General features: G+C 38.7%; 1 protein-coding gene across 1 annotated transcript; it reads right to left on the reverse strand.

Annotated features, from left to right (window-relative positions):
* Positions 1-5,582: 5,582 nt before the first annotated feature.
* Positions 5,583-22,400, reverse strand: RAB32 (RAB32, member RAS oncogene family). The gene is made up of 3 exons (XM_036906902.2): positions 22,005-22,400; positions 8,348-8,622; positions 5,583-6,160 (listed from the first exon to the last, which is right to left on the reverse strand). Exons 1-3 carry the CDS (start codon positions 22,252-22,254, stop codon positions 6,011-6,013), a joined length of 675 nt encoding a protein of 224 aa, XP_036762797.1. The 5' UTR covers positions 22,255-22,400; the 3' UTR covers positions 5,583-6,010.
* Positions 22,401-23,022: the final 622 nt, after the last annotated feature.

Consider the following 23,022-nt stretch of genomic DNA (forward strand, 5'->3'; position numbering starts at 1 on the left):
AAATCACCATTGGTTTGAAAAGAACAAGTTGGCTTCAAAAATGTACCTACATCATTTAGTAAAGGTTAAAACAACAAACTAACTCTTTCACAATATGCAGTTTCAAAAATATCACTATTAGAAGTAGCCATTTGAAAGTTTGTCCAGCTCCTTAAGGAGAAAATAAAGTATCAACTCCCCTTCTTTATCTGTTGATTTAAGGTACTATCTGGCAAATTAAAGGAGAGGAGAAAATGTTGCCTCCCTTAAATTATAAGTACAGGATTTTGGCGCTGGTACTTCTGTGGTACTTCATGGGCATGCACGATCACTGCTCTGAGTAAAGGATTAGTTATCGCCTCAGACTCAGACACTCACAACTCAGGATTGTCATAAATAACAATGATTTCATGGAATTGGGCACAGGAGTGGATTTCATATACTCTCAGTTCAGCTTACTGTATTCATCCTGAGCTATCTTAAAATTTATGTGGAGTACATTCTTCTTTGGGGTTCTTCACTGAATTGTGAAATGCCTCAAAAGATCGCAACAGAGTAGAGTATTTATTTCCTGTTCCCTTTATAGTTAAATAAAAATTATGGTGAGGAAACACTGAAAGATTTTAGCATATAAATTAAAAATGTAAGGACATGGTATTTTAAACTTAACATTGATTTAGCAGTCTTCATCTTATACTGTGATATGTCTTAAGATGTTTGATAAGCTGATTTCTGGTTAGTGTGACTATTTTTCAGAACATTATGTGCTTGGCATTATGCTCAACTGAAGAAGGGCTTACATATCTAATCTATCATGAGTTCCTAATTTAACCATAATTCTTTTCTGTATAGAGTCAACTATTACACGTTACTCATCATTAGCACATGCATTGAACTTATTAAATTACCACCATGTTAAATGGAGAATATAGTCAATGATTCTGTAACATCTTACTATGTTGTTAGATAATAAACACACTAGTGAGGTAAATATTTAATAATATGGGCAACTGTTGAACCACTGTTGCTGTATATATGAAACCAACATAAGATGGTATATCAATGATACTTTGATTAAAACAAAAAATATCATCATGTTAAAGAGAGTTGGACAGAAATATGCTCAAGTAGTATCACAAAAGTAATCTAGAGTATGTATTCATTAAATATTCAAATTTTAAAGGTGTTATACTATAAAAAATTAGATTCTCCCAGCTATTAAAATCACTGTGAATCAAACAAGCATGAAAGCATTACATGGTGCCTTACAGGACGAAATTTCCAAAAGAGTAAGGTTTTTGGAGAGTATCTCAGTTTGAAATCAATAAAAGAAAGGAAATCCACAGAATTTCATCTTTAAACCACAGACAGTGAAATAGCATGTTGAACTGAAACTGAAGTCTGTTTCAACCCACGTTATTATAAGACTTAAAGCAATCGCTGTATTCCTTTAAAGTTCTGTTAGCTCTCAAATCACAACTTAACGGCATGACTACAGATATACTAAAGACTGAAAAGTAAAATTTTCATAAAGGGAAGGAAATGGCAGCAAAATAATCACACCACTAAAAGACAGCGTTACCTGTTAACTTAGATTGAATATAAACGCAACTTGTTTAAATTGTAATATCTGAGCACTCAAGCCTCTAGAGCAGGTTTGGCAGTGGAAAGATTGAAAGATAAAGGATTTGGTTTGGGAAGTGCTAATGGATTAGCAGGACAATATCAGATGGGTATTCAGGTGACTTTTCTGAGACAGACTGAATCACCAATATGCACAAAATTCTAGCAGTATTTTATGTGTAACTCCAACCCATGTCACCCCCATTCCTACCTCCTCCTACCATACACACACAACTTGGAGAATCAGAAATAAGAATGGTATATATTCATCTTTCAAAACAAAATCCTTTGTAAAAGAAATGGATAGCTCACATGATTTCACATGCATACAAAGCCTGTTAAGTTGCACAACTGTCTATTCTTAAATACTGGCCGGAGTGAGCAACAACAAAAACTCACCCATGCAAATGTACATCAGGAATATGGTATTTATCTTTCTGAATAGCTCACACAGCCTTTCAATTTTTAATACGTATTTTTATATAAATGTTACTATACTGATGCCAGTGTAGCCTTATGTGAATATACTTGTCCATTTTATTTTCTCCCTACAGATGAGCATTACGATTATCATTAAATTACTTTTTTGCATACATATCCAAGCACTGAGGCAGTAAATAGGCTTCTTCTCTACATTCTCCTTTGTACATACAAGCAAATGTTTACCAAAGATTGATAATAAGGGCAAATACAAATTAAAAATACAAGGCTTAATTCTCCCAATCGAAAATAAGGGAAGAGACTGTCTTCTGCCCCCGTTTCTCTGAGTATTCACTTCAGAAAATGGTTGTGTTCTTTCTCTGATATGTATACAAATGTTTTTTAAAGCTAAATAAGCCTTTTACCAGCTTTCTTGGGTACCTCTTTAGGAGTCATCTCTCTGCAATTACCAAGGGAGGTAGTACCCCTTTCTCCCAGCTTCTGTGGGAGGATCATATCACCCAACTTGGGAGAAGCCTCACACCAACTTGCAAAAAGACCTCCTGCCATGAAGACATGAGTTTATTTTTCCTTTGGATAAAGCCAGTTAGCTAACATGGATGGTCTCCCCAATTATCGAGTGAGTTGAGGGTAAACTGTATGACAAATGGTGCTGCGAGTCCTCTTACCTGAGGAGCAGTTACTGTTTATCTTGAGAGCATGCACGGAATGGGCTGTATCTGCTGGTGACATAAAAGGCCTTTACAATCTCTTAGTGGATTGCCTGTAGTGCCAACATTCTGATTTCATGCTTATTCAAAAGTAACACTACTTTTCTTTGTTTTCTACCTTTGCAGAGCAATTTCCTGGGCTTAGAGGGAATTTTGTTTCTAATTATATTTCAATATAATTGAATAGCAGTTTTTCTATTAATAATAGCTAGAGGAGGACTAGGAGTGTACGGTGAGCAGCAACCCTGGAGGGAGACTTGGAGGTATCCATCAAAACAAATCTACTCTAACAGCAGATTATGAATTTCCTGTATGTGCACCAACATCAGGGATATAATCAAACTTACACATTTCTTGTGTATCTGATAAAATACTTTGCTTCGTGTTTTGTTTTCCTGGTTTCTAAGATTTGACACATGAATTGCTTCTTCTGTATAATGCTCGTTTTATATTCTTTGCCCTTTTTTACTTATTGTCGTGCAGTCTTTTATTATCCTGCTTTTTAACCCTCACCCAATCAAATGAGTTGTAAATATTTTATGTGTTGCCTGTTTTAATTTTACATATATCACCATGCTGTACAAAACATATAGACATAACCAAATATATCTATTCTTTTCTCTAGGGCTTTAAGCATTTAAGGATTTAAAAAGGAATTTCTTAGCCCAATGTCGAACTTTTTCCATACATGCTTAAGTTTTTGTAGTATTATTTCTTGTTTTTACATTTAAGTTACTAATTTCTAGACTAATTTTCATTTTGGGGACGAGTTCGTTTCAAAATGAATATCACCAGATTTTTTTTTAATTGAAGCATAGTTGATATCCAATCTTGTATTAGTTTCAAGTGTGTAACACATTGGTTCAATAATTACCCATATTATTAAATCCTTCCTCCCACTAGTACAGCTACTATCTGCCAACACAGGAAGATGTTACAGAATCATTCTCCATGCTTTACTATATTCTCCATGTTGTATTACTATCACTGGATTTTTTTAAAGTAAGTCTGAAGTGAGAAGCTCAAGAATTTTCATTAAGCAATTAAGAGAATAAGGAAATTAAAGTTTTCTCTTCTTTTCTCTACCTGCTAATGTAGCTTCCCCTAAATTCAAATTTTATGTTCAAGTTACTAAAGCAAACTGTAGTAAGAATTTAGGAGTAAATCAAACCAATCAATCAGTTTTATTTCTAAAGTGTTATGAAATGATACAGTAAGCTATCTTATACTGACATATAGAACCCTGAGTGTTTACAGAAAAACAATTTTAGGTACTGTCAAACCTTAAAATTATCCTAATATAACAAATATGGTAAAAATGGGCAAAGAAAATACAGTACCCTTGATTTTTGAATCCACTGCTAAATCAAATTACATATGATGAATTTGTTATAAAAATGAAGATCAGTATATGTAAAAAAGAAAATTCCAAGAAGACTTCAATCTCTTTTAGTGACTACTTAGAGTATTTTTATACTTCTTATTTCTTATATTGATTTTTATATATTCTTTTTATTTTACTTAGAATAGGTTTATATTTCTAAAATTTAGTTTTACCATTTCATTACTTACACTAATGGACTTCAGAACTTAAAATTTAAGGTCAAAAAGTTGTATTTTGTACCTACACTATAAAAAGTTTTAGAGTATGACACACGTTTCTTAGAAAGCAAGATTTAATGCAGTGTTTTTAAAAAATTAAGAGGTTATATTTATTAAATGATAAGTATATTTAGATCAGTATCTTCTTTCTGTTCCTTAACATCAGAAAATATGATTCTATCTAAAATACATGTCCAAAAGGCAAACACTTTACTTACTTTTATATATATATCATATAAACACATTTGTGATTTCCAGGCAAAGCTTAGGTTTAATGAGAAGAGCAAGCTACATTTCATAGCCCAGGCCAACTGTTTATTCCTGGAATACACCTGAACAAATGCAATTCTCTGTCAGTCTTTTTTTCTGTTCTCAATAAATGCAGAGATCTTTCAAATTCATGATGATATGTACAACAATAAGGACAATGCCTCATTTGCATTAGCTTTGGATTATGTCATAAACACCTTTAAAATTCCTTTGAAAGAAGTTGGACCTTTCACACAACATCAAGTCCCTTAAAAATAAATGGCAAAAGTGAACAGATAAAAAGCTTTCTAAGGCAGAAAATGTTCCCCGTATTACCTTCCTACAACTGCGCTAATTCAAAAGATTTCAGGAAAAATATTTATTCTTTTCCTTAAATGGGTTAAAATGCTAATACAAATACTGTGAGCTTGCCTTAAGTTTGTCATCTATGGAATGGCCCAAACTACGGAAAACTCCACATGACCTAGTTTCTTTCACAATTCATTCTACAGAATCTCAGAATAAAGTGTGTAAACTCTGAAATAAGTTCTCTCCTTGACCATTACTATTATAGATTTGAAAAGACTCAACCCATTGACAGAACTGCAATAGTAATTATCAGTCAGGCCTTCAGCTGCAGACAAAACACACAGGAAGAAGAGAGAAGAAACTAGGGAGAGAGAAAATGATACACTCATTTCTATTGTTTCCAACTGGTAGCACCCCAAACCAGAATACCAGTGTGTGCATGCTTCCTGAGTCATTAGGAAGGGGATTTTACTGTTTTTAAGTGGCGTAGCCATAAGCCACGCTAACTAGGACTGATTAAATTGTAATATTTAAGGAGAACAATTTCACATGAAGTACTGGAGTTCTGAGTAGGAAAAAAATATTGCTAAGTAGGAACTTCAATCTCATGGCTAACAGAGTCCAAGAGCCTCCCTCCCAAGTGAGCATGGAATACAGAGACTCATAAAATTACCATTAAGATGGCAGATAAGGTTTTATTGGGACTCCAGTGCTTCCACTAAAAGTTACAACTTGGAAATCTGATCAAATCCTGAGGAACTGTCATTTAAAAAGCTTAAACAGGATGTAAACACTCTCCTGGACCGCAAGGCAGCCACAGCGAATGCCCAAGTGGTCCCACATTGAGCCGTGGTGCCACCAGCAGCATCACCCCACTGAAGGCCCCATGCCCCCAGCACGCTGACACTACCATTTTTTTAAAGGTGAAAGATTTATATGATCTGGAAACAAAAAAAGCTAGAGTGTTCATTTTAAGGTGCAGTCCTGGGAAGAGTCAGAGGATCACATATGTCACCTTAATCCTCTCTCAGGAATTAGCTCCCAGAGGAGCAAACATGTTAGGCTGCCTTCTGTGTGATGGAGAAGGAGAGGCCATGTCAGCAACACTGGGATTTGTTCTCTGCCGTCAAGATTTCCTTATCCAGTTTAATTCTGTCCGCATTGTTTTCTTCATTAGGAATGCTTTGGTGGTTTGCAAGAATGTTCTCCACTAGGAACCGGGCTGCTTCATCTATATTTATGTTATCCTATAATGGAGAAATCAGGAGTAAGCAGAATTAATTGGAAGAAAAGCATTAGAGTACTAATAGGAACTAGGAAAATCCATCAGAGGGAGAACCATAAGTACACTGGCCACCACCAGTACTAATGTGCTTGTTTGGCAGAATTGGCAAAAGTGATGTGTCCTTCTAAGTGTATGAGGAGATAAACTTTCGTAAAGTCACATCTGTCAGGCTTTTCCACTGAGAAGTTACTATTTTTCCCTTTGTACTTAGGAAGTAAAAATATGTAAATATCCTGTTTTTCACCAAAATTTTCCCCATTAATTTTGGCACCAACTAATTCTTCCCTAAGCCAACTATTACTGTGGTGTTTAATGGTGACTTTCTACTTCCATCATTCTACATTTATTTGCTGAAATTCTGTTAATAAAAGCTTTCTTTTCTCCTACGTTTATTTCATTTGTTTATTCATATTATGGATTATTATTTTATCTATGGATTAAATCCACTATAGTTTTTTTGCTTTTGCTCAAACTGTCTTGGATTTTTGGAACTCCTGTAAGAAGGCTCCTGTGTCTTTTTGACATGTCTCGATCACTTCGTGTTTCCTTAGTTTTTGGCACCACAGATTATCCCTGGCCCAACGTCACTTTCCCTGTCTGACCAAGTCCTGGAATCAGTCATATCTCTAGGGAACCCTGGTTCTTTTTATGGGACATAGTATTTAAACACCAAATTCTGGGAAGTAGATAAGCTCATTAGTTCTGTGGTGTCATTGTTTCAAAGCCTTCTCAGTGGACAGAGCTAATAAATATGTGTATATATTATGAACTTATCAATTCATCAATATCTATTTCTGTTCATCTGTTTATACATATACACACACATGAACACAGAAATATACACATATGTATAACCTTAAATTCATACTGATCTCTCCAATTCCAATCTTATACCATGAGATTCATTCTAGTTTTCTCCCTTATTTATCATAACCTTTCTCAGACAGTAAGAAATCTACAAGACCTGTACCATTTATTTAGGTACCTTTTGCAGCATCAACACAAGCTTTTTTTCCTCAACTCCCTCAGCAAATATTAACTTTAATTAAATTATTGGTCTTCTTTTTCTTTTTTTTGCCTTATGTCTCCAAATTGCCCACTTACTCCCTGGTTACTTTTAGTTTTATCAGAAACCCACCCTGAAAGTGGCACATTATTTGGTACACAAGCTTTTTTCCCTCAACTCCCTCAGCTCTAGCTAGACTTCCAAACCACTTGCATAAATGCATTTAAATATTTAAAGGGATATAAAATCATATATATATACATACATATATATATATATATAATCTCTACAGAAGGCATACTAAAAGCTGGAACTGTGTTAAGCTTGTACCAAACTTACAGTTTCGAGTTTGTCATCACAGAATTTATCGAGCATTTCTGCATTCTTATATAACTCTGATTGTTATCTGACCTCTATTGTGAAACTGCCAATGCGAACAACCGCCTTTCCCAAATATTTTGTGTTTGTGATTTTCCCCTTGCTTTCTCCTGTATCTAGACTGTTAAGATTTTCAACAGCCAACTTAAGTGTGTTTGTTTTTCTACAAAAACATCTTATTTGGCTTCCCATTATGGATAAAACATTCTCACTCTACAATTCATGAAAAAGCAAGTCACACATGTTGATATCCTCTTTTGTTCAAATTCTTGCATACACAGTTGACTTGAATCTCTTCCAACATGATCTGAATACACCTCTCTGGTCTTTTCAGTGCCTTTGTTAGTTTTGCATGTGAGCTACATCTTCACCAGGCACATCTATGCCTACATATATTCTGTTAAGTCTTTTGTAAAAACAGAAAATGCTTGTGCTTCACAATATACCTCATCCTCCATAAACTCCAGCCACAGGAGCAGTGCTTCACCTAAAGACTCAAACTCACAGAAAGTGTCATTTGTTCTTTGCTGTATTACTCATTTTTTAAAAATGTAGAATCAGCCCTTCCATTTAACTTCCCATTAGCCCATTTTGAAAGCATCCCAACTACAACTAAAAGAAGCTGTAACATATTTATGCTATGCCTCACTTTTTGCTAGACTTCCAAAACACTCGCATAAATGCATTTAAATATTTTAAAGTTACAGCTCAGATCTCCAAGTTAACAGCACGGCAGGGCAGATACAAATGCAAAGCAGATCTCACCCTTGCGGAGGTTTCAAACCATCCACTGAAGCCATGTTCCCTGCAGAACTGGTCCATCTGGGAGGAACTGTGGCCGCCGTCCTTCTGGTCACATTTGTTAGCTAAGAGGACAGCAGGAATGGGGCTGCCGTTTGGAAGGTGGACTTTGCTGTCCAGATCGGTCTTCCATTTCAGGACAGCCTCGAACGTGGAGCCTCGTGATAAGTCAAAGACGACAAAGGCGCCAACAGCCTCCCTGTAGTACACTCGCGTCATGTTGCCAAACCGCTCCTGCCCTGAAGATACACGTAAAGAGATGAAGAACTCACATGTCAGACAGAGGCTCTACGTAGATATGAACCCTCTGACCCTAGGAATAGTGGCATAAACGGATCTCCCATTCCAGAGCAAGTGACCCAGGGAATGAAGGACACATAGACCACAAGCCACAAGGCAGAAGAGGCTTATCATGTGGTCTGAGCACACAGTGAGCTAGTTTTATGTTCTGTGTGTACAGTGCATGCTCCGTGAACATGAAGATGACAGTGCCTGAAGCTACAGAGCCTGTCTTCTCCCTCCCCAACTCCACTTGGCCTAAGAGAAGAGGGACTGAGAGGAGAAAGCAGATTGGGTGTGGGGGAAGAGACAAGAATAGAAGAAAATGAAGCTTGCAGGAAGATGATAAGGGTAGTGGGTAAAATGCTAGTCAAAAAGATTAGGAGTGGACATGAGATAAAGGAACACATGTCCTTAACAATTCTTTTCCTTTCCATCTCTAGCCTTTACCCACTTCTGACTCAACATGCAAAGGTGCTCCCTCCAAAGCAGAGGCATGCAAACCTTCTATTGTAGAACAGAAAGCAGGACAACTGGTTGTATTATTAAAGAGGATCAATTGCAGAGATCTTTAATATCATTGTACTTTTAAAATTACCTAACATGTTAAATACTTTAGGAAAAATCTGCTTAACACACCATACAGGACTTTGCAAAGCATTCTCTTACTCCAGATATTGGACTACTTGTTGACATAGGAAGGACCCACATCCCACCTGACAGATGCAAAACCATGCAAAGAGCTGCTTGGCTAGGATGATTGCACTGTTACTGAAGAAGAGAGGATTTGAACCCAGGTCTTCTGACTTCCACACACCTATAGAAATGGGATGCAAGCCACTCTGAACTATCCTACAGTTGTCTTGACTTCTAAGGCTTATGTCTTCAGTCTGTCAAGTTACGACTAGAGTACTTAGGAAACATGAGTGTAAATCAATGCAAATCTAAGATTATTATCTCTGACCAATGATAAAAATACTGACTGGAAACTTTCCTGTTAAAACACATGATGAAAAACATACTTTATCTACATTTTACTGGTACTAACAAATGCAAAGCTACCCACCAAATATTCTGTCTCCTTCAAATTCTACTATGCCATCATACAGTTTTAGATGTTGTTTAGTGGAATAGTCAAAGAAGAATACAGTAAGAGTCGAGTTTAAAAGGATAAACCTGAAGTTCATTTGGTTTGAGACAGCTCCCCGTTTGGGCCCACCTGAAGCTGTATGACAATAGTCCAGATGTCTGAATTTTATTATAACAAATGGTCAAATGAAACCCTATCATCATGGTCTCATTTTATTGGTAATGTAAATCTGACCAGCCAACTATAAAGCTTATTTGATCATAATGCTGACATTTATAAAAAGTTAACATTGTGCTACTTTCCATAAGCATATACTTAGTAATCATACACAGCGTGTTCATAGAGGAGATACTAACTGTTCAAAGTCGGTATCACCATTCTGCAAAAAGACTGCATACATGCATTAAAGTGGTTGACTCCAAGCTTAACCACAGAGCAAACACTGCCAATGATTTCCATTTTTATGAATTTTAATATTAAATATAAAATGACTATAGCAGCAAGGGAAATTTGCTTCATTAAGGTAGTCTACATTACAAGACTATTACATAGTGATCACACAGTATTCTTCCAGACTACCCCTTTAATTTATAAAAGAAGGTAGGGAGCCAAACTAGTTACAGAAATTCATACGTTATAAAGAGCTCTTAAGCTTTAGTGAAAGTTTGTTTACTGAATCATCTATAAATCCCTAAAAACATTTCTTTCCAACAATTACATTAAATCATACTCAAAGTTGCACTCATAAACTTTATGGTAAAATATAGGAAAACCAAAAATCTATATTACAAAGAACCTTCAAGGAAGACCCTGTGGCTTAGAAAGATCAATTGATTTCCCTAGGTTCTACAGCGAGGATTAAAAACTGATAGTGTCGACATCAGAGAGTGTGCTTCCTAACAACCATACTGTACAGCAACTTAAAATACTGCCAATGACACTATTGAGCAAATGATAAGGAAAAGTACAAACTGGAGAAGAAAATGATAATCCTATGTCTGATAAAGGACTTGTACCCAGAATATATAAAGAATTCTCAAAACTCCAAAGTAAGAAGATAGAAAATCCAGTTAATAAAGAAAGCAAAACATTGCAATAGACACCTTAACAAAGAATGGATATGGTAACAAGCAAAGGAAAAGATGCTTGACATCTTTGACCGTCGGGGAAATGCAAATTTAAACTACTATGAGCTGTCCCTTCAGGCCCACAAGAATGGCTAATATGAAAAAGTCTGACTACATCAAGTGCTGGTAAAGATGTGGAACAGTTGGAGATCTCATACACTGCTGGTAAGGATAAGAATTTAAAATAGTACAACTACTTTGGGAAACAATTTGATAGTTTCTTTAAAATTTAAACATATACCTGCCATACAACCAACACATTCTACTTGTAGGTATTTGCCCACACAAAATGAAAGCACATCTCTATACAAAGTCATGTGCATGAGTGCTCACAGCTGCTTTATTTTTAAAAAGCTGGAAGCCACCCAAATGTCTTTCCACATAGCAATGAATAAACTATGGTATATCTACACAAAAGAATATAACTCAACAACTGAATGGGAAGGAACAAATTATGGATACAGGTAGCAACATGGAAAGAATCTCAAAATAATTATGCTGAGTGAAAGAAACCAAACTGCAGAGGAAATAGGTAATACCATCTGAGTATATTTATATCAAATTTTTTAAAAAGTTAACTATAGTGATACAGTAAGAGGAAGCACATCAGTGATGGCCTTGGAAAAGGCAGGGAGATGGACTGAAAAGGGGCAGGAGGAAATACTTTCAGGTGATGGAAATGTTTGCAGTCTTGATTATAGTGATGTTTCACTAGTGTGTATACATGTCAAAACTTATCAAATTATACATTTGTTTTATGCCAACTGTACCTCAACAAAGCTATAAAAAAAATAACACCCACCTTAGACAGTTGCTGAGAGGATATAATGTAAAATGTTTGCCTAGGAATTTTTTAGGAAGAGTTCAGCAAACTACAATTCACAAAGTCAGCTAAATGAAGTTTTACTGGAACACACATTCAGGTATTGTCTATGTATGTGTTCATTCTATAATGTCAGAGTTGTGTAGTTGCAACACAGAGTGAATGACCCATGACACCTAAAGTACTTGTTATCAGGACTTTTACAGAAAGTTTGATGATTTCTGTTCTGGGATTAGAAAGAGTCTAAACCTTGTACTGGAAGTGGTATATAGAAATTCATGGAAGTACATATTTAAAGTCCATCTGCCACTTAGGATGTTTTAAGTTTCTGTGTTATAACTTTAATATTATAATGTTTTTTCTAATTATGCAATCACTGAATCCAGACAGCAATGGAATTCACATGTAAATAACCCAGCATCAAAAGGTTAAGTCCATGCATTTAGGGAAATAGCTTATTTTCCAAAGAATAGTAAAATACACATATTTTACTGAGTTTATAGTCTTTTTATAAACAACTCTGAGGTGGCCCATTAGAGCTCCTGAGGTATTCCTGAATTGGTAAAAACAAGTAAAAAGCAAAAATTTCTAAAACACATGAAGGTTAATTAGGGATGGAGAGGGATCAGATGAATTCATTTAAAATTATAATCATCATAAAATGAAAGAGCTGTTATCCAAAAAACCTAACAAAGTGAAATCTAGATTGACTACTATTTCAAAGGCTCAAATACATAGACATGCTAAGCTCTTTCGGTTGTTAAGATGGCAAGTAAACTTTGCTCCTGGAGTAAGAGTTGCACCCTATACTTTTGTTGTGATTTCTCCCTGTGTATTTTTAGCTATTTCCTTATTACTGCCTAAAACAAAGCATTCCAGTGGAAAACAAACAAATGCTCATGAACATTCCATTCTCCACTTCTAAATGCATAGCTGATCACACTTTAGCCCCAACTAAATTGGGAGTGGCCATGGATGAATCTTGGCCAAAGAAATGGGAGCAAACAGAAAGTGTCCAAGGGAGCTAGAATCCCTTGACTGCCAGTGTTCTTGTCCTGCTGCAATAAAGCTGGAACCCTAACTTTAAGGTCAGAGTACCATGAGATGGTTGAGCTTCTGTTGGCCTGGGTCTTCATATGGCTCCTCGCATCCTCCACCACCACCCAAACCTGTGCCCTCCACTATGGACAGGTAGAAAGAGTACTGAATAATTACTGAATCATTGAGATTTAAGGAATAATTACTGAATCACTGAGATTTTTAATGTTGTTTCAACCTCAACATAACCTACTCTATCCTGATTGATACAACTCCCAAATATCTTTTTGCCTCATATCCAGATCTGATCTCAACTAAAAAATACATACTAGGTTCTTTCTATGTACCAGGCACTGTACTAGACACTGGTGAAACTAATGAAACAATGAATAGGATTTCCTCTTCTAAGTAGCTCACACTCTATTTAAGGAAACAGACAAATTGATACCATGATGTGTTAGGTGTAATCAAAGATACAAAGAGCATATTAAGGAAGCCGATCTGAGATCTTTCTGGAAGATCCATTATACAGGAAATGCCATTCAAATGCTTACTTGTCATGAAAATATAGTATCTTCCTAAGTTGTCTTTACTCCTTTATTTTTATACCCTGACTTTCAGGCTGGATGCAGCAGTGCACACAGCCCAGGGGCAGTCGGCCTAGTCACAGCCACATTCACCACCCAGACTAAACTGGCTTCACGCACTCAGCTTCTAGATGCAACTTCACCAGTGCTGAGTCATCCCTCTGACGTGCTTAATTCTACGACTTCCCTTTTCACAGCCCATCAGGGGTCAGACCTTCCTAGGTTTAAAAAAGGCCCAAGGATCAAACTAATGGAAAGACATTCACATTTAAATTAGAATTGCACTAGGATTCTATAGAATCTTAGAATTTGTTCTTTAAATTTTAGACAGGAAATATAAAGAACACTCTTTGGAAAATAGCCAATCAACTAAGTACAGTCCAAGAAAACTATTATTCTGGAATTCCACTTTTCACAAAAACATAAATTGCCAGAAATACCTGCCAACGCTGAGAGCTCCTGGGGTCGTGCCCGTGACAGGAGAGGAACAGGGAAAGAATAAAGCATGTGGCTATTAAATACAAAGACAGCTGCTGAAGGTTCATTTCATGTGTGTGTGTGCACGCGTGTGTGCAGTTAAAGCTTACAACAATATGGCAATTCAGCAGAACCTGGGAGATCTTCCTAAGCCACCTCATCTTCTCTCACCAGTGCTGTAGTTATTTCTTACTGGAGGGGGAGGAGCTACTTTCATGCTTTCCTGACAAAACTCTTCAGTGGACAATATTATAACTGGAAGATGACAACCCACATCATATAGTCCAAGATGCTACAATTTGTATCCACATAGGTTTTGCTATTTTTAGGGCATCAAGTTAATAACTCCTGCCTTATCAAGCCATTAGAAACTTTCCCAGCATTACACTTTAATATTTAACACACTAAAATTATAGGCAATGCGGTAAGTACATTTCTTAAAGAACTACTATAATACTAACCCATGAAGCAATGTAACTAAAAACAGACCATACTGCTAGTTGCCCATTCCTTCCTTTCCCACCACCGGCTGGCACAATTTTCTGTACAATGAATGTTTATATTACCCTCAAATAAAACAAGTTTGAAAGTTAATGCATTAAATTAGCACCATCTGAGTTTGGATTTGATATGTACTAAAGTGCATAGTTAAGTACTGTACTATACTAAGAAAAAAATGGAGTCACATGATTTTACACAATTCTGTTCATTTGTCTGGTTTTTCTTTTTAACATATATAAGATGAGAGGGAGAAACTATAACATAACAATGAAACCTCTGGTGTCAGAAATATCTGAACCCATGCCCTAGCACTGCAGGTTATAGGTGCATGGACCTTCAGAAATGTATTTCCACTTGGAAAAGTAAGGATTACAGGGAAAGACAGGTGAAGTCGCTATTTAGATCATGTCATTTTGCTCATCCCACCACCCTTGAGATTGAGATTAAACTTGCCAAGCAAAAGAACAACAAAATTGAATAAAGAAGAAAAGGAAAATATCTAAAAGGAAAATACAGCGTTTTTGAGATGGTAGCATTCATGTCCTCAGAATCACCTAATCCCAGACACATGCTAATTCACACTCCGAGTTTTTCTTTTCACTAACTTGCAATGACCAAGCTTCTGTGGTATTTGTGAAAGGCCTGTCTCACCCAAATATTTACTCTTCTGTGGTGACTGTAAAAGCAAGAGCTGACTAATCAATTCCAATGAAGGAGTAAAATCAAAGTATCTTTTTGATTTGTGTACAAAGTCATAATAGTTTTTAAAGTTTAAGATACTGGTTTTTACTTTAACTAACTTATTCAACAAAAGCAAGACAGGTACCATCTCTGTCTTATAAATGCTGTCTCTCCATATGCTGCCCTCAGGGAGAGGCTCCTGAGAGTCACACAGATAAGGAGGTGGTGACATGAAACTGGGAGGAACTTACGGGTCATGGGAGGTGAGTGTGAGGGAGCAGGCGGCTTTGTCCCATTACGTGGAGAACTCCTGAAGGAAAGTGAGAGGATGCGTCTATCGATGTGGCGCAGCAAAACTAAGGACAGAACCACTGTTCTCAATGTTAGTTAAGTCAGATCACCCCTGGGCATGGGAATTGCAGATTTCCAGGCTCTGCCTATAGGAATTCTGACTTTGTAAGTATGGATGACTGCTAGTTGCCTAATCCAATATGCCTTCACAGAGTTTTATTTGGGGAAGCAGTATGTCTAATTAAACAAAAAAAAAACTAGCCCTAGATTTCCATGCTGCCCTGCAGAAGGAGCGTACATTTGATTGGATATGGCTAAGTAATAGCTGATGGGTCAGCTTCGTCCATGAGAACTTTACGGTTCTGCTCAACAGCCCTGCTCTGCTCAACCACAGACTTACTAGATAAGAGACTTAAGTTCTCTCCTGTTAAACCATGATGTATAGGGATGTTTGCCAAATCTACTGATATGGTTGGTGCTACAGGATCTGCACTTGAGCACCACAGGTGAGTCTGATGAAGAAGGCTCCATATAATTACACTAAAAAAAAACCACTATATATTTAGCAAGAAACAATAAAAAAATCACTCTGGAAGATACTTTAGAAAAACATCTGGACAGAAGTGAGTAAAAGAATGGGAAAGGAAAGAATGTAAGGTCCTTGTCAGAGACCAACAGAGATCCTGAGATGAAATCCCTGTTATCTGTTTATTTTTATGTGGTTTGCCTCTCTCAAAAGAAGAGTAAAGAAATTACATGTCCCTTGCCTCTTCAGTTGCAAAGAGTGCAAAAAACTCTTTTGAAAGTATAACTGAATAGAATTCTAAGGCACCTTTTTCTTGATCTTTTATCTCACCCTCCAGAAATTTCCCCACATTTTTATGTCTGTACTTTTTTACCATCCAAGACAAGATCTCTACAACCATAATACACCTTAACTTGTCAACTTATCCCACTCTCTATTACTTAAGTGTTGATTAAGTGTGAAATTCTCACTATTTTAAGGGTGTGCTATTCTTGGGCTACAAATCTAAGGCCTTCAAAGTTTTCTTCTTTGCAAGCACACTTTCTCTCATTTCTCAATCTATTTTAATAAGTGCTTAGAAATATGTATTAATCATGCTTTTTATTTTATGTATTTTATGGTGCTTGGAAATCTGGGGGACTTGTGGACCAGGGGAGGGACTGTCCCTACCAGAGTTAGCTAGTTTTTAGAGACAGCAAACAACTTGCTAAGAGCATACACAAGCCAGCCAATTCTGTGTCCACACCCGCCATCTGTCTCCTTTTGCAGGCTCCTGCAGTCCACAACACTGTCTTCCTGCCCTGAATCACCCCATGGCCTGATACTAGACAACTAGGGACCAGCCCTATAGCCCAGAGTCCATGGAAATCTTTCCAACTATCCAATCCTAAGCTTCCTCAGCTTGCCTATGCTGTCTTGCCCATTCCTTCCTGTAAAAACCACGATAAAGGCCCAGCCCATGCTTTACCCCTGCTCCTCTGCCTCCTGACCCACCCTACTGTTTCCCCACATGGCCCTGTGTGGTGTGGCAGGATCCCTCTTCTTGGGAACTATGAGTAATACACTATTTTTTTCAACAGCAATCCTCTCCTAATGTGTTGGCCTCGTCATTCCTCATAAAAAAAAAACCCTGGGTACATTTTAAAAGAGAGTAAGAACCACTGAAATTTCCATACCAAAAGCTTCAGAAACCTGGAAGGTCAGGATAATATATACATGATGGAAAAATCATGTATCTCCTTAAAACTATTTGAAAGTAATACTGCATCTCTGGAATAATGCATGGCTATAGGTTTAATTGGTGCCATCATGGAGTAGGCCATGCAGGCATCTGTAATTATTACCTTGCTTTCTGTAGAGTGTGCTCTTCAGCCATATGCCAATAAAACAGCTTTTATATCTTCAGAAAAGTCCATAGTTTGGCTTTCAAAATGCACATGCATGCAAACACACATGCAAAATGATGGAGCCAATCAAAAAGGGTCTACCTCGGAAGTACTGTGCTTCATAGGGAAGAGAAGTATACTATTTAGAAATTCTGGATTGATGGTAATTATTACAGTGGGCGTAAATATGAGTCATATCCTCTACTTTTGGGATGACCAGAACATTTGCAAACTTAGACAAGAGTTTATGACACCAGGGGATCAAAAAACCCCTGTGCAGTTAAAAGCCTATTATTTTCATATCTCATATGATAGGTGAGATAAAGTCATGAGACCTATCTCTGTATACTGTCATTGATTACCTGGGTTTTCTTGGTCAAGTTACTATACCTGTCTGTATTTAGACTGTGGGATCACTAAAAGCCTACAACTCAATTCCAATAGTAGAATGATTAGGCAAATGGTTAGGAGCAAAGTTAAGCTTCAGGACTTCTTATCGGCCCTCCGCTGTCTCTACCATGAACCTAAGTACCTTTCATCTCCTGGGTGCTAACTGAGGAAAGTAAGAATGGTGACATAGTCAAAAACAGGAAAGGTGCTAGGTATGTCATTACCAGGGGAATTTTCATGTGTGGTCACACAAATATGCTGTTATGCTGACTGTCCTGCCTGGGTAATTGTGAATGCACAGTGCAGACCTGGACACCTCAAGGTATTTCAAGACTCAGGAATTGAGGAAGATATAAAGATATTAAATGGGACAGTAGGCTTTGCTTGTAAGTAAACAACTGAGACTGAGTAAGGCTGAGGATGGCAAGAGGTACAAGAGTCAAAACTTATTAATACAAATTTAGAAAACCCCTTTAAGTGAGTTATTAAGTAATCAGCCACCAATAAGCCCCAGGAAAGTTACTGAAGTATTTGGTGTTTAGGACAGAGACTACAAAAAACTACATAGATGAATTCCTGAAAACATTGCTTCTTGAAATTTAGAAGAAACTTAAATAGATACTGATAGACAAATTACTGTATCTATCTAACTGATATCTAACTGAAAGATACTTTGAAGATCAAGAGTTAGAAGTCATATTCCAGATTCTTACAAAGGAAGGGTTATAGGAGAGTTATGAAAGAAGACAAGAGCCCACTAGGTATGGTAATGGCAATGTGCAAGATGGAGCAAAGAAAACAGGATCCACATCCTAATTTAGGGGCAATCAAAAAAATGAAAAGTGAATCTAACTACAGTTTATATAACTTATGTCCTCCAAGCATGCATTTTATGCTTTGGTAAATAATATTTACATGAACTTCAGAGTAGATTGTTCCTGACTCTTTAGCTCAAAGGAGTGTTACTCAGATTTTTATTAAAAAAAAAATTTTGGTTTTAAAAAGTGCAGGATGGCAGAATAGGTGAACCCCAAAAATGCCACTTTGGCATAAGCATTATTTTGAACTAAAGGCAGTTGAAAAACAGTAGGTAGAAGAAGGGTGCTCTAATTTCCCCCCTTTTCTTCCTGAGAGCAACAGAAAAAAGTCCCATGTGAAAGATATCCTCCCTATGCCAGAAAGAAAGAAACATTCATATCACCAGAGATGGGGAGTCAAAGCTGAGAGAATCCTGTACACACAGACCTTGGCAAAATAAGTCTCTTCCTTTGGGCTCTCCATATATGTTAGTTAATTCTCCACAACTGCCTCTCTTTGTTCAACCTGGTATAAAAGCATTTCGGTTGTGCCACTTCTTTGGGTCTTCATTTCCTTGTAAGGACTTCCACTCCACACACAAAACTTTTATTCCATAAATTTCTCCTCTTAATCTGTTTACACCAATTTAATTCTCAAGCCCATCTGAAAACTCTAAGAGGGCAGAGATACAATTTTGCCTTCCCTGCAAAGGCAAATCACTTCAGTGAATACACGAAGACTAAATTATATTTTATCTGAATGAACAAATATGTTTTAAAAAAAGATTTAGCCCAGACTAGCCATTCAACCTGTCTGGAAAATTCTGTAATTGCTAATAAGCTTATAATAAGTAGTAAGCCCAGTATTACTTCATCTACAATACATACTGAAAAGGAAGATCAAAGACATCTCTTGCAACATCTTAATTTATGCATGTATTAAACTCTTTAAAATCTTACTGAAGACTTCAACGGCTTAGTATATTTCAGTTGTGTGTTGAGCAGCAGTCTCAAAGCAGGCATAACGAGACAGCAATTGCCTAACACAAAACATTCTATTAAACTGAATCTGTATTTTAAAGCTACATTCATTTGATGCAGTAAGAAAGGATTCACAAGGTCTGTATCCAAGAGTCACTATGGTTCTCAATTTGAAGAGCTTAGCTTAAACTGCTCAACCCCATTTATAGAAAACACTTGGACAACTCCTGCCTGTCACACCAGCCAAGCTTTCAAGTATAGAGATGCAACATAATTTATTACCTTTCTTTACCCCTTACCCCATTTCTAAAGCAACAACAACAAAAAACAACCAGTCATAACACCACACCTTATGTGAGTCATGTCAAGTGGCTAGCTCTGCCTACTGTTTTGCAATCAAGGAATAGTTCTATCCTTTGAGAATTAAATATGAGACAACTTTGTTACTGCATAAGGCAAATATGTTTAGCCACAAGGGAACTTTTTCGAGAGGCCTTTGGTTTGCCCTTATTATATCCTCACTACTTAATTCAAATGGTATGAGGCTGGGATTCACTAGCAGCTCAAATAGCTCCCAAACCTTAAGTTAAAGCCGTTATTTTTCTCAGTTTCCTTATGTGCTAAGACTCCATCTCTGAAAATCTCATTTATATGCGTTGATCTCTTATCTCATTTACTGATGGTGGGTACTTGCTGAATGGCATCTAACATCCAGAACTCCCTGTTAGACACCTTAGAGTTCTGTTTTCTTCGTGGCAAAGCTCAAGCTTTGTACTTAGGCAAAAGTGCTAAGATAATCCATCTAGGCCAATGTGTACCAAAGTCTATTAAAGACTGACCAGGTCCCTTTCCTGGGGATATAGGTCTGTTCAAGAAGTATAAAAAAAGAAGAGGGCATACCCAGAAAAAAAAGGCTTACTCATTTTTTTTGCATGCCAGGTCTCCAAATATAAGCATATTTCCTTCACTCTTAAAAACACAATTATGCCATAAAAATCCTTTACTCATCTACAATGGGACCCAATTGTAATTTAAAAGCTAAATAGCACACTGTTTTACAGGAAGAATAAGGCAAAGTCAACAACGCTTCTGGGCGGGGGTTTAAAATCATCTTCATAAAATCCACAGCTCCACTGAAGAGCCCAGGAGAGTGACTATCGCGAAGCAGGTCAACCTTTAGAATCCATGACTTGGACAAGAAGCAATATTACTGTTCATAGGCGTTCTGTGAAACAGCAGGAAGTGTTTCGAAAGAAGCCTCAAAAGACGACTTTTCAAACGAACTTTTGGTTTTCTGTAACCAAAAGAAAGAAAAAAAAAGCTGAGCCCAAAGCTGATTATTCCTCTTTCTCTGAGGGAGTGACATACATAAATTCATTCTTGTATTTGAGGTAGAGAAGTCTGTTCTTAAATAAATGTCACTAGTTAAAATTCTTCAATACTTTCTTATATGCAATAAACTGTTTATGAAAAGAGCACTACCTCACAGACAGACCTGTGTTCCCCCCACCCCCCCACCACTCTGCTACCAGATGGGTGACCATTCCTTTTATGCAGCATGGCCATATTTTATACTTCAGTTTATGCATCTGTAGGATGGACAGTCTCTTCAACCCTGAACATGCTCCCAAACAAATATCATCTATTGCAGACTGAGCTTCTTAAACATTGATAATGACTGAACAGGATCACTTTTGGTACCACTTACATGTTCCACTTTCATATTTAAACGTTACAAAAGTTAACATCTTTTTAAATGCCCACATTCCACCTACCACATCAATGAGAGTAGAAGTTTTCAATATCAGAACAAGGAAATACATACCTCCTCAAAGAAGAGTATTGTGCCCCAAAATGGTAACTGAAAGCAAATGCCAGGGAAACAATTTCTGGGGTGGGGGCGGGGGGATGTTGGTGCAGAAAAGGGGTCAGGAATAGGGCTAGGTGTTGGTTTAGGGAGAAAGAAGCCTAAGGCTTCAAGAGAACTTTTGTAATCCTCACCTGGGCAGCCTGTCCCAGGAATGAAAGCGTGTTTTAGGAAGAACGGAGTTTTCCTTTAAAAAGGGTCTCAGATCCAAGGTGGATGATGAAAAACGTTCTGAAAATGAACCCGGTTTCTTAGTCTAAGTTGTATCACTAACTAGGAGTGTCACCTTGGTAACTCATTCAACCACTCTGAACTAAAAGTTCTTATCCGTGAAGTGTTAAAGCCTGCCCTCTCCCCCTAACTCCTCCTGGGGTTAAAACTTCTTGAAAAGCCCCAAGGCTTTCTCACCTCTGCTCAGGTGAGAGAGGATGTTGGAGAAGGCCTTTTCATCTCTGAAAAATAAGAAGGCTTTCCCCTAATTCGCAGAGGCATCTAACCAGGGTTTTTTATTTATGCATTTATTTGCCATGTCCTACTTTTAAATTATTCAACTACTACCGTCCGTTCCACTGCTGTCCGCCTGACACGTCCCTTTCCATCTCCCTCTGCGACTGAGTCTCTCCCAAGGTGCACGGGCAGGTGAGTTCGGGCTGAGGACGCAGGAAGGGGACCCGGGGAGGGCGAGCGGCCCCGCTCCCAACGGCAGGGAACCCCGGGGCCGCCCCTCCCCGGAATTTGCCGCCCGCGGGCCCGCGTGTCCGCGGCTTGGCCACCCGCTTACCCGCGATGTCCCACAGCTGCAGGCGCACCAGCGTCTTGCTGTCCCAGCTGAGGACCTTGAGGGCGAAGTCCACCCCGATGGTGGCGCGGTAGTGCTGGGAGAAGAGCTGGTGGACGTAGCGCTTGATGATGCTGGTCTTGCCCACGCCGAGCTCGCCGATGACCAGCACCTTGAAGAGGTACTCGCGCGTCTCGGGCACAGCGGCGGCCTCCGCCCCCCGGCCCGCGGCCCCGGGGCCCCCGCCCGCCATGGGCGCCCTGTCGGCAAGCTGCGGCCCCCGCGGACCGTCGGGCCTCCCCGGGGCCGACCCGCCCTCCGCGCGGCGCCCGCCACCCCGCCCGGCCGTCACGGGACCCGGAACCGGCTAGCGCCGAGGCCCGCGTGGGGCGGGGAAAGTGCCGGGGCTGGACCGGCGCGGGCGCACCCGACGGGGAACCACTTCCCGCCGCCGCCCGCGCTCCGGCGGCCCCGGCGGCGCCGCGGCGCTTCCTCTGCGGCCGTGCCCTCCTCGCCGGGCCGCCCCCTGGCGGCCGCTGGGAGCAGCGGAAGCCCTGCGGTTCCGGATCAGCCTGCGAGGTGCTCAGGCCGCGCAGCCCGCTCGGGATGGGGGGCCCGGAGCCGGGGTCCAGGGGCCGCCCCGGCCTGGAAGCGCAGGCCGCGGAGTCAGCCTTCCCCCCTGCTCTGCCCTGGGAGGCTTAACCCGTGGAGGTCAAAGCCTTGACCTCTAGGCCCACTGCAGGGGCGAGCCGCAGAAAGACTCTGGGCTTGACAGAGGACTGATAACGCTTAGTAGTTAAATAAAGGAGTGAGGATCTCTAAAATGATCTTTTTTTACTTCCTTAAACACAAAAACCTTATTAAGCTTCAGCTGGTAGAGGCTCTGAGATAAATCCTAGGAATTGACTGAAAAGTAATTAGTATGGTAGTTCTCGGGGCTTTCATTTCAAAGAGCAAAGATAGGAAGCCTTCCCTTGCTTGCTGGGTTTATAAAATCGAGGGATGCCTCTCCCCATAATGT

The sequence above is a fragment of the Manis pentadactyla genome, chromosome 12, assembly GCF_030020395.1.
Source record: "Manis pentadactyla isolate mManPen7 chromosome 12, mManPen7.hap1, whole genome shotgun sequence".
NCBI lineage: Eukaryota > Metazoa > Chordata > Mammalia > Pholidota > Manidae > Manis > Manis pentadactyla.